Source organism: Oratosquilla oratoria, chromosome 22 (genome assembly GCF_046742065.1).
Source record: "Oratosquilla oratoria isolate Oo_2021 chromosome 22, ASM4674206v1, whole genome shotgun sequence".
NCBI lineage: Eukaryota > Metazoa > Arthropoda > Malacostraca > Stomatopoda > Squillidae > Oratosquilla > Oratosquilla oratoria.
This window is the reverse complement of record NC_134798.1, coordinates 56,193,552-56,205,770: the sequence shown is the minus strand read 5'-3', so window position 1 is coordinate 56,205,770 and position 12,219 is coordinate 56,193,552. Positions and strand designations below refer to the sequence as shown.

Here is a 12,219-nt window from a genome sequence, read left to right as displayed (position 1 = left end):
ATCATATCTCTTCCAATACAAAGTCTCCCGCAGATACAGCAAACGTACAACAAGACCTTAAATCCATAAATGACTGGACAAGAGAAAGCAATGTCAAATTCAACAGCGAATATGTTGAGCTGATTCGATATACAATTAATGAACATTTAAGAATAATGCCCTATTATGCCAATGAACTAAGCTTTGAAGAGTATATAGACATTATTACGAAGACTGCAAACCTGCAGACGGGCTGGATTTTACGCACTTTCAGAACTCGGTAGGCCAAACACCTACTAACGCTCTGGAAGTCGCTCGTGCTCTCGAAACTTGAATATGTCTGCCAACTGTGGCCACCAAACAAGATATGAGACACTGAACAACATGAACAAAATCAAAGGGTGTTCATTTGATAAGTAAATACTGGAACAGATCAAGATTATTAGACGGAACTAAAAAAAAACTGGAACTTCGCTCGGTGCAGAGCAGAAGAGAGCGGTACGCCACCACGTATATGTGGAAAATATTAGAGAGGCAAGTGCCCAAACCTACTGCCGAGAGCTCCATGAATATCAAGAGGTGTTTAAGTAGATCAAAGGCTTTAACAAGGGTGATGCAAACATGTTCATCATATTAAGACAACAGGGCAGGAGTCACAGTAATGGATTTAAACTGGACAAATTTAGATTTAAGAAGGAAATAGGCAAGAATTGGTTTACTAATAAGGTGGTCAACCAATGGAACAAACTTAGTAACCATGTAGTATCGAGCGCTGAAAATATCAGTTTTAAGAAACGGTTAGACAACTTTATGGATGGGGATGGCAGGTGGTAATGGACATGGAACTGTCAGGTGAAGGCCTCATGGTCTCTTGTAGTCTCCTTCATTCTTATGTTCTTATGAACTGTATCATCCAAGACATGGGAGAGCCTGCAGAGGAGGAATACCCGAATTCGGTGTCTCTGAGCGACTTAGATCTTTCCACGCTAACAGTTTTACACATGAGAGACCCAAACTATTCAGCTGCCTACCAAGAAGAATCAAAGATTTGACGGGTGATTCCTCGGTTCTGGCACCAGTCTGGTCGTCCTGTGTTGGACTTGCTTAAGTATTTTAATATCTCTTAGTTAGTGAGGTCATCATGCAGCAATGGGCTCCGTAATCCAGGATGGGTCTGATTAACTTTGTGTAGGGGGAACATAGGATCTCCTTGTTAATGTTCATGTAGCTCTCCTTGATAATATTAAATTTGCTGTTCGATTTAACCGCCACTTTCGCTGTATGCACCGATAATTTCAGGTCTGATTGTTTGTGCACCCATTGAAGTCTTGGCCGTTATAGCCCCATTTCCTGTGATTCACCATGGTCTAGAATCACGTGTTGGACTCGTGATCGACAGCTATTTTCCTCCCAGAAGAGAGCTCAGAGCTTATATATAACCGATCTATGGGTAATGCTGTGACCTTACACGCATACACACACTCAACTCCCCGCCCACGAGTGATCTCTAATTCAGTACATACAGATAAACGCTACCTACATTCTTCCTCTTTATTTTGGAAACAAACTTTTAATAATAAACATTTATGGAATGATGAATTTTTAACGATGGATCTGTATATTCTAAGCACTGTATGGCTTTGGTTTGCTATAGTTATCCCTGATAACATCCATTTTTTGTTAGTCCATATGTCAGTTTTCTTCGTCTGTGATAAGGTTCGTGGTTTAAAAGACAGGATTGTAAACGTAAAGAAAGTACATGTACTGGCAAAGTTACAGAGTTGCGTTCTGAAAGTTGCATCAGTCAGCTTGAACTTTGAAGCGGATTGTAAAGGTAAATTGAAATGTTGTTTAAATATGTAAGTTAGAAATCCGGCCTTAAGAAATGTGGAACGAAGGAAACATAATAATAGGAGTGAATGGACTGAGATCATCATCAGGAAAGGATGACATGAAGGAATGTTCTCATCCGATTCAAGTTACTGAATGTCAGCAAGTGGTTGTTGGATAACAAATTGTCTCTACATCTAGGTAAAACAGTATCTATTCTCTTTGGCTCCAATCAAAAACTCAATAATGCTCCCAACTTCAATATCCAATGTAATGATACTAGTATTCAACCTAGTCCTAGGTCTGTTGTTAAATATCTTGGAACAGAAATTGATCAATATGTGTCGGGAGAAGTTATGGCACAAAAAATAATTAAAAGGGTCAGCTCCAGAACAATTTTTTTTAGCAAGAATACAAAAATACCTAGATGTAGAGACAATGAAGTTACTATCTTCGGCCCTGGTACAGTGTCATATTGACTGCTTGTTCTTCCTGGTATAGCAACCTATCTAAAAAATCTAAGAGTAATCTTCAAATATGCCAAAACAAACTAATCAGGACCGTTTTGAAACTTCATCCGCGTACTCATCTAGATTATACACATTTTAAACTGTTAGATTGGTTACCTGTTGAGAAACGTGTTGTTCATTTAAAGCTTAATCATGTTCACCAAATTGTATACGACTCTTATCCCAGTTATTTGTCAGACACGTTTACACTTGTTAGAAATGCTCGTTCCCTGAGAACTCGTTCTAGTAGGTCATCTGTCATTGTACCTAGGTTTAATAGTTCGTTAGGGAAAAGTACTTTAAAATACACTGGTGCTATTGTATATGAATATCCACTCGTGAAGTTTGGAGACTTAGATGATGTGATCTGCAGTGATGACCCCGTTGTGAAGGTCATAACATTTTCCAAAAAGGTGGGTCTTGTGTTTCTTGAATATTTCAACTTTTTCAGCATATTTTACTTGGCTAGGCAATTGGTTGATCTTTCCCAAGTTCTAGGTTAACTCTTGGTCCCTAGAGCCCTTGTGGATGATCGGAGTCGTTTTGTTAAAGGTATTAGGTCACTACCTAAGTCAATAAGTTGGTCTCTTAGATGTCTGACAATGTTTTCTCACTACTTGGTAGATTAATAAACATAATTTGTATTCAGTTCTTGCCTTAATAGGTAGCCATTGAAGTTGAATTAAGCAAGGAGTAGCCCTGTCTTTTTTTTTTTTTTTTTTTTTTTTTTTTTTTTTTTTTTTTTTTTTTTTTTTTTTTTTTTTTTTTTTTTTTTTTGTAAAGGATGAATTGGCTACTTTGTTCATTATCACCTATAGTATTTTCAGTAAATAATTTCATAGTTTGTGATAATTGGAGTTGCAATAATCAAGTCTACTTATAACATAATTCTGAATAAGAAACAGTGTTTTTGCTATCAGGGTACTTTTTTTATGAAGGCGTATGTGATAGTTTGTAGACTTTATCTTGCTATTAATTTTGTATTCAATTCTTGCCTTTATAGGCAGCCAGTGAAGCTGAATTAGGCAAGAAGTAGCTGTCTTGTGGCTTTTTGTTGTAAAAGATGAGTTTGGCTACTTTGTTCATTATCATCTGTGTTATTTCCAGTAAATAATTTGATAGTTTTTGATAAATGGGGATATTCAGGAAGATTCAGGAAGATTTAGATAAATTACAGCAATGGTCTGAAAAGTGGCTAATGAAATTTAACACAAGTAAATGCAAGGTAACGCACATAGGTAAAAATAACAGTAAGTATGATTACAAGTTATTTGGAAATTCGTTAACAAAAGTGAATAGTGAAAAAGATCTTGGCGTAATTATCAGTAATGATCTCAAATCATCCAAGCAGTGTATTTCAGCCTCTGAGAAAGCAAATAAGATTCTAGGACTGATTGCGTGATCTTTTGACTTCAAAAGTCCATCACTCATTAACAAGCTATATAAATCGTTAGTTCGTCGACATTTGGAATATGCTGTTTGCATATGGTCACTGAATCTCATTAAAGACATTGACAGATTGGAAAAAGTACAATGGCGAGCCACAAAACTGATTTCAAATATAAAAAATAAATCATGAGAAAATCGACAAAAACATATAAATCTATTTTCCCTAAAAAAGTGTAGACTCAGAGGTGACTTGATACAGGTCTTTAAGATTCTAAAAGGAATTGACAACATCAAAAGTGACAAAATGTTCACACTGAATGAGAATCAGACAAGAAATAATGGTCTCAAACTGTCAGGAAATAGATTTAATTTGGAAGTGGGTAGAAACAACTTTGCCAACCATGTAGTTAATGAATGGAATAAATTTCCTGCAGAGGCAGTGCAATGTAGTTCAGTTCAAAGCTTTAAGAATCATCTAGATAAACACCTAAGCAAGATGCTGTAATGATTATAATTTATTTTATATTATTTGTTTTGTTATCATTTGTCTGTTTATCTTTATTTGCTTGATTCTCATTTATTAGAAATATCTCATGTATTATTTACTATTTTCCTGTTTGTTTATTATTTAACTATACCTATGCATTTATTTATGTATTTTATTTATTATTTATATTATTATAGTTTTTTATTATTTTTATTTTTTTGCATTTGACCTAGATATGGACCAAAAGGTCTCCTGTCAGCATGCTCCACCTTTGTAATCCTTTGTAATACATTGTACCATGTAATGACAGTGAGTGATTGTATTCTGTGGTAAAATTATTAAGACATGTAATAGTAAGATAAAACTGTAAAACTTCATTTTGTCACCAGTCTGTTAGGGTCATGAGGAATTTATAAACCCACTTGACCTCAAATGTGGTATTGACTAATTAAGTTTTGTGTAATAAATATTTTAGGGACCTTGTGTTACATTGCTATAGACCATGATTGATGATTAATTAAAAAAGAAAAAAAAAAAAAGATACTAATTTACTGTCTACAGTCCCTCCATTCTGCTACTTCTTAAATCTCTCCTATACCACCTCTGAATCTACATTTTTGTCTCAATGTTGGCTCTAGCACATACACCTAGGTCCCTTAATTCAACACTCGCCATCCACTTGTGGGGATATTTGGGCCCAGGACATAAACCCACTTCAGGAATTGGTGGCATTTTATGTCCTGGGCCACTTCCTGAAGTGGATTTGTCCTGGGGCCAAATGTCTGCACAAGTAGCAATTGACGAAAGTTGGATGAAGAGACATGGGTGTACTTTGTGTCAATATTGTCCAAAAGGGCAGAAGTGGTGATTGTTTCTAACAAAAATTCTAAATCTAGTTGAGAATATGATAAAGGAATGGTTGTGTAACACTGAGTTTAATGTGTTTTTACATTTGAACACAGGTTTATATGGTTGAAACAGACATGGACGAGTCAGCAGTTACCACAGTTAAACCAAGATGTCAGGATGGAGGATGGCAGTTGGCACTACAAAATGTCACAGAGCGCTTACAGTATTTGTATTCGACACGTGAACATACTGATCTTGAAATTGTCCTTCCAGAGTATGATGAAAAATTCAAGGTAAGATTGATTTATTTTCCTTTTATTATTATTATTGTTATTATTATTATTAATGATAAAGGAATAAAGAAGAAAAAATGGGAGACTTGTCTTGTATCATTATTTTACAATATGCAGGTCCACAGGCTGGTGCTCATCATGAGTTCCCCTGTTTTTGAGACCATGCTTACAGGCTCCATGAGTGTGGGAAAGGAGCTCACTTTGTATGAAGACTCCCCAAAGGCAATCCATAGACTTCTGGACTGCATGTACAAGGACAGCATGGACCTAGAATCTATAGATGAGGCTCTAGAGGTATATGCTGCAGCCCACAAGTACCAGCTTGATGTTGCCAGAAGAATTTGTTCAGAGGTAGGAGGATTTTGTTATTGGTTTAATGAGAATGTAGTTAATTTAATGTTGATTTTTTACCCATCAGGAAAATGCTATTTCCAGTCTCACAGTTGTTGAATTTTTTGTCATTTAATTTGCACAATGTGTAATTGAAGAGTGATGTGACCTGCTAGGAGGTTCTTATCTACTGGGTATATTCTTTTGAGTGGATAAGGAGGAGGGTCGCCCCATATATAGGAGCAATTATGATAATGATTGAAATGCACTTTTGCATAGAAAGAAAAACAGGTATGATATAAAAAAGATGATTGCAATACAATAAGCTATATGAGAATTATTATTGCTCCAAGTCACTTGAGTTGAGCAAGGCTTTGCAACCCTTCTTCTCAGGAATTCTTCCTGGGCTCCCTTGGAGATAGTGTTACACTGGTTGGAAACTCCTGCTATAAATGATGAATATGATAGCAGAATATTAATTGCTTACATGTACTAAAAAGACTTTATCCTGTATAAGTGGGTGATCGGACCAAGACATACGCTCACCGTCCACTCACGCATTACCCACTTGTCCCTTTTTTATTATAGGTCTCTATTGATTTCATAATAGATATATAGTTCCAAGTGCCTTTACATTTTTTTTTTCTGTGGAAATTATATTCCCAGTTCTTCATTGTGGCATGGTTGAAGGAGGGATTGAGGAAGTTGGTGACGGAATTTGGGAGAATGTGGAAGAGAGGGAGTTTGAAGGTAAATGTGGATAGGGGTGTGGTGATGGGGTGTGCGGGGAGAGAAGGTGGCAGTGGACTGGAAGTGAGTATTAAGGGAGAGAGACTGGAGGAAGTGGATAGTTTTAGATACTTGGGTGAAATGTGGTGGGAAAGGGAGTGGAGGTTGAGGTAGAATGTAGATTGAAAGAAGCATGTAAATGTCTTGGGGGATTAAAAAGTGTAATGAGAAATAGACATTTGACAATGGATGCTAAGAGGAGATTCTATGACGGAGTGATTGTGCCGACAGCACAGTATGGGGCAGAAACAAGGAATATAAAAAGAGGAGGAGTTTGAATGTGCTTGAGAAGAGGTGCCTGAGATGATGGGGTTACTAGGGTGGATAAAGTGAGAAATGAGGAGGTGAGAAGGAGAATGGGGATGGAAAGGGAGTTGGGAGATAGGGTTGATGAGAGTATTGAGTTGGTTGGGACACATGGAAAGAATGAGTGAAGAAAGACTAGTAAAAGAGGTGTGGAAGGCAGAGGTAAAAGGAGTGAACATGAGGGAGCAACCAAGGATTAGATAGATGGATGGGGTAAAGGGGCATTGGGAAAGAGGGGAATGTTTGTTGATGAAGGAAGGGAAAAGACAGAAGATAGAGATGAATGGAGAATGGTTGTATATGGATAATGATGTGATGCATGAAAGGGAATGGGTGGGGGTGAGGGAGTATGTGTGAAAAATAAATTGACGCAGCCTGAAGGGATTTCTCCCCGTCTTCTCCATTTCTGCATAAGGGGATGGAGAGGGGGTCGCTGATTTAATGAAGCGGCCTTGCTGTGGATGTGCTGTGTCTTGTAACACTATTGACCCAGGGCAGTGGGCAAGATGCAGGGATGACCCATCATCCAGGAGGAGCCAAGATAAGAGGGAGGTAGGGGGTTGGATGGGAGTGGAGTATGTAGGGGATGGAATGGGTGGGAGTGGATTTTATGCCTTTGTTTTTTGGCTACCTCCCGTGTAAGGAGGAAAAGCCTTTGGTATATGTATGTATTTCATTGTAATGTTTTATTCATGATATCAAGTACCTTTGCAGTATATCATATCCAACCTGACAGAAGAAAAAACTCTGGTAGCTTTGGATGCATCATTGTTGTATGAAGACCTCAATATGAATAACAAGTGTAATGAAGTGAGTACTGTGCCATTTCCTTCCAGTAGTGCAAATTCATTCAAGTTCTTAATTGTTGGCCAGGGTGTTCAAACATTTTGATTATCAGAGAAACTTGTTTCATGTTTGATAAGGTCTTGATGCTCTTTTAGCTACATTTTTTTTTTATTGTAGATACTTTTAGTTTAGATATCTAAATGCTTCAATAATGTAATGTACAAAAAAGTCTTCCTATAGTAGCCAAGTCATGTATTTTTGATGAGCTGCCCTAAGTCTTTGAAAAAGTGGTTTGGCAGGAATGTAGATATTAATTACAAAGTATATTATTCATGAATGAAACTTTTACAACAGTGTGGAGGTACAAGCAGCTAAAGTAGCACTCGTGCTTTGTGGACAAAGAATAGTTGTAATTGTTGGGGCAGCCATAGAATTAGAGTTAATAGTATGGTTTCATATATAATTCTTCATATGTTCAAACACTTGAGCTCACCTGACTCCTTAAACAGACAGAGCTCAGAGAAACAAATGCAGTACAACTCCTTGATGCCACTAGCACACTACCCTTACATGAAAAGCCAGGTCATAACTATGTGGCAAAAGAGACCACTTCCTTGGCTCTAGGACAGCATTTCCCAACTTGGGATACTGTGAAGTGATGCCTAGGCTACATACACTTTCCTTAATCCATCTAGCAATAAGATATTAGTTTGGAGGTGCTGGACTGCTTAGGCCAGACAACAGGGGTTGCTGAGGTCAGAAAAGTTTGGAAATGCTGCTCTAGTGACCTAAAAACTTCTAGACCAAAGTGGGTGCTGTCCATGCAGTATTAGATCTCAGTTGAAGTAATTTTATTTATCATTATTATTTATTTATTTTTTAATCCTGTGTTGGTCAGTTATTGGATAAGAAACCTGATGATGTCATGGGTGCTGACTGTGTGTCCATGCTCAGGAAGGAAACAATGAAAAATCTGCTGCAGAGGAAGGACCTTGAGGTGTCATCAGAAATGGTTTTATTAAATGCCATCATTACTTGGTGAGTGCTCTTACTTTCTTATAACATCATGGTAATTATTTTTATTGCTTTACTTTGCAAGATAAGCAGGAATGATGACATACAACTTTCTCATTTTATACTGCATATTTTAGGGGTAAAGCTCAGATTTACCAGAGAGAAGAGGAACCTTGCAATAGTGCTCTACGGAAGGAGACTGAAGACCTTTTGAAGGAAGTGCGGTTTATGACCATGTCCAGTGACGAGTTCATTGATAAGGTCATTGATACGGATATTTTTAGTCACACAGAGTGTATTCACATCTTGAAGTGCATTCGGGGTAAGGATATATCAACCATACCAGAGTCAATACCATTGAACCCTTCAGCCATTCACAGAAGGAAGGGTATTTTAAAGGCTGATTTAGGAGAAGTTGGGAAGTGTAATCGTACATTTGTATGTGAAGCTAATGTGGAATATGAAATAAGTTCAGAAATAAGAACTTCAGAGGACATAATGGTTTACCAAATTGAATCTGACTTACCTAGACTGGTAACAAATATATGTGATGATTTAAGTGGAAGTTGCTCTGAATCATATTTGAATGAAAGAGTTAGCACTTTAAAGAAACCATTTGTGATGAAAAAGGGTAGAGCATATTCCATACATGGTGTCTTTCCATCAAACACTGAAATACAGTGTTCAGAGCATGGTTCTTATACCACCACTGTAGGAAATGTATCTATATCTTATGGGAATCATAATAAAATGAACTTCAAATTGTATTTCACTCCTATTATGAATCCTTGAAGAGTAAATGTAGGTGGGTGATGTTTGACTTTAGTCCATAGGGATACCCCCACAAACTGTATTAAAAGTATTGTCTGCATGTCACCTTGGAATGAAGAGCCAGCAAAAAAGAGTGTGGAAGATGAAGGTGGGTGGAGTGAATCCGAGGGGAAGACCAAGAATCAGGGCATTGGGTTTAACAGGAATAATGTCAATTGATGAAGGAGGGAAGATGTCAAGAGACGGGTGTGAGTGATGAGTAGTTGTGTATGGATGAGGGAATAACATGGCCCAAAAGTATTCCTTTTCGTTTGCTCTGTATTTTCTCAAGTAGATCAAGGGAAGGGGATCAACATGTAATGAAACCTTGGAGGGTAAGTCAACTTTCAACTGTCAACCCCTGCTGTAGATGTGCTCTGATTTTGTACATTGCAGTGAGCAGGGGAGAGGGATGACCCAATATCCACTAGGAGCTAAGATAGGAGAGTCAACAGTTGTGTTTTTTGATGGATGTGGTATGAATGTATGCTTTGACTCTGCCACCCCTTTGTAAGAATGAAAAGGACATTTAGTATCTGTGTATTTACACATGAAAAGTATAGTTTTGTTGGTTACCCATATTGTAAAGGTAATTGTGGGTTTTGATTAGTATATACATACATACATATACCAAGGCTTTTTCTCCCTTACAAGGGAGGTAGCCAAAAAGGGAAAGGCATACATATACCACTGACTTTTTCCCTCTTACAATGGAGGTAGCCAAAGTCAAAGGCATGAGTCCACTCCCACCCATTTAGCACCCCTCCCTCCCCCTTTTCTTGGCTCTTGGATGATTGGTCATCCCTGCATCTCACCCATTACCCTGGGTCTGAAGCAATGCAGCAAGACACAGTAAGGCTGCTTCATTTAGTCAGGACCCCCCTCACATCCCCTCATGCAGAAAAAGAGAAGACGGGGAGAAATCCCTTCAAGGCTGTGTCAAAATACCATTCACACATGCTCCCTCACCCCCGTAACCCCAACCCACTCCCTTCCATGCATCACAGCATCATCCATACACAACCATTCTCCACTCGCCCCTATCTTCTGTCTTTTCCCTTCCTTCCTCAACAGACATTCCTGTCTTTACCAATGCCCCTTTTACCCCATCCATCCATCTCATCCTTGGTTGCCCCCTCATGTTCACTTCCTCCACCTCTGCCTTGCACACCTCTTTTACTAATCTTTCTTCACTCATTTTTTCCATATGTCCAAACCATCAACTCTATCTCCCAACTCCCTTTCCACCCCTGCTCTCCTCCTCACCTCATTTCTCACTTTATCCAGCCACTATAGTAACCCCTACCTTAATTCTCAGACATTTCATCTAGAACACATTTAAACTCTTCCTCTCATATGTTCTATGTTTCTGCCCCATACAGTGATGTCAACACTAGTTTTTACAATATTTGGTGTTATATACAATACACCCTTTTAAAAGATGCCTCTTTTTTACTAGAGTATTTTGGGGAGAGTGTTTGAATGTTTCATTGTACATTTGGGGGAAGATACTATATCCAAGATAGTTTTGTATAGAAAAAATATATGATTGTGTGCATGTAAATACAATATTGTGACAGTGTTGTAAAATAAAATATGAAATCTAATTCAACCTCTCATTAACTTTTAAAGCAATTTGCCACAACATCATTGTCAGCGATTACTGGAAGATGCAATTGAAGTAAATATATTACAAAATATGTTCCAAAATAGTAAGCCATGTACAAAAAATGTACAGACAAGGCTAATATTTCACTAATTAATACATATCAACCTTATTGTATGTTACCAAAACTGGTAAATAAATTTTGACATATAAAAATTTCACATGGAAACATATTGGTGAATGATTTGTGTTGTTGTTATTATTATGAGAGGGGGAGTTGCCGATTAAATAAACCCTTTCTGTGCATGTGCTGTGTCCTGCTGCATTGTTTCTGATCCAGGGCAGTGGGTGAGGAGCCAAGAAAAGAGAGTGGGAGGGATGGTGAATGGGAGTGGAGTGTGTGGATATGAAATGGGTGGGAGTTGTTTTATGCCTTTTAACTTGAGCTACCTCCCTTGAAAAAGAGGAAAAAGCCCTTGGTATGTGTGTGTATTATTATTATTTTTATTTTTGTATTTATTTATTTATCATTATTTATTCATTTATTTATTTTTCAAAAAAGTTGTGGAAGGGGCAATCAAGACCTTTGAAAAATGTAATTTTTGCAGGAAAATTAATTTTTCCCTGATACAAATCTGAGGTACTCCTTACAATAGGATACTTCGCGTAGCGCAAATATTCTACCGCTAAATTAAAATCTTCACTATGTGGGTCTGGGCAATGCTTATCCTCAGTAAGGGGCCCTATTGGGTCAAGGGGGCCCTTCCCCTCCACCACAAGTCTCGCACACTATACTCCATTCTCTGAGCCAGATATGAAATTAAGCACAAGGTTTGTCAGGCAAGGAGAAGGAACTGTTTAGAGGGGTGGTTGAGGAGGGCCATTAGAGGTAAGGAGTACCTCAGGTTTGTATCAGGGAAAAATTAATTTTCCTGCGAAAATTACATTTGTTCCGAAGAATACAAACTCTTCGGTACTCCTTACAATAGGAGACTCGGACTTAGGAGGGAAGGAAGTCGTTATCTAGCCTGGAAAACCCCCGTAAGGAAAAATTTAGTGTGCTAAGACTACGTTGACCAGACCCCTATACATTCCCCTCACTTTGAAGTGCACCCTTTTCTGTTCCCTGGAGTGGAGACAGACAGGTTATACTCACTTTTGTACCACTGAAGGGCTTGAATTGATTCCCTTGGAATGCAGGAGAGCCCTCAGGTGAGGTAAGGGAATGTAGGAGTATGAGAA

The 12,219-nt window shown here is 38.0% G+C and overlaps 1 protein-coding gene across 1 annotated transcript in view; it reads left to right on the top strand.

The window, feature by feature from the left end:
- The window catches only part of LOC143037391 (uncharacterized), a 42,416-nt gene extending 31,474 nt beyond the window's left edge, over window positions 1–10,942 (top strand). The window contains exons 11-15 of the mRNA XM_076205529.1: window positions 5,157–5,336; window positions 5,454–5,687; window positions 7,476–7,571; window positions 8,446–8,585; window positions 8,699–10,942. Of these exons, the coding sequence (XP_076061644.1) occupies window positions 5,157–5,336; window positions 5,454–5,687; window positions 7,476–7,571; window positions 8,446–8,585; window positions 8,699–9,353 (1,305 nt within the window). The 3' untranslated portion in view covers window positions 9,354–10,942. The remainder of the gene's footprint in view (window positions 1–5,156; window positions 5,337–5,453; window positions 5,688–7,475; window positions 7,572–8,445; window positions 8,586–8,698) is intronic.
- Window positions 10,943–12,219: the final 1,277 nt, after the last annotated feature.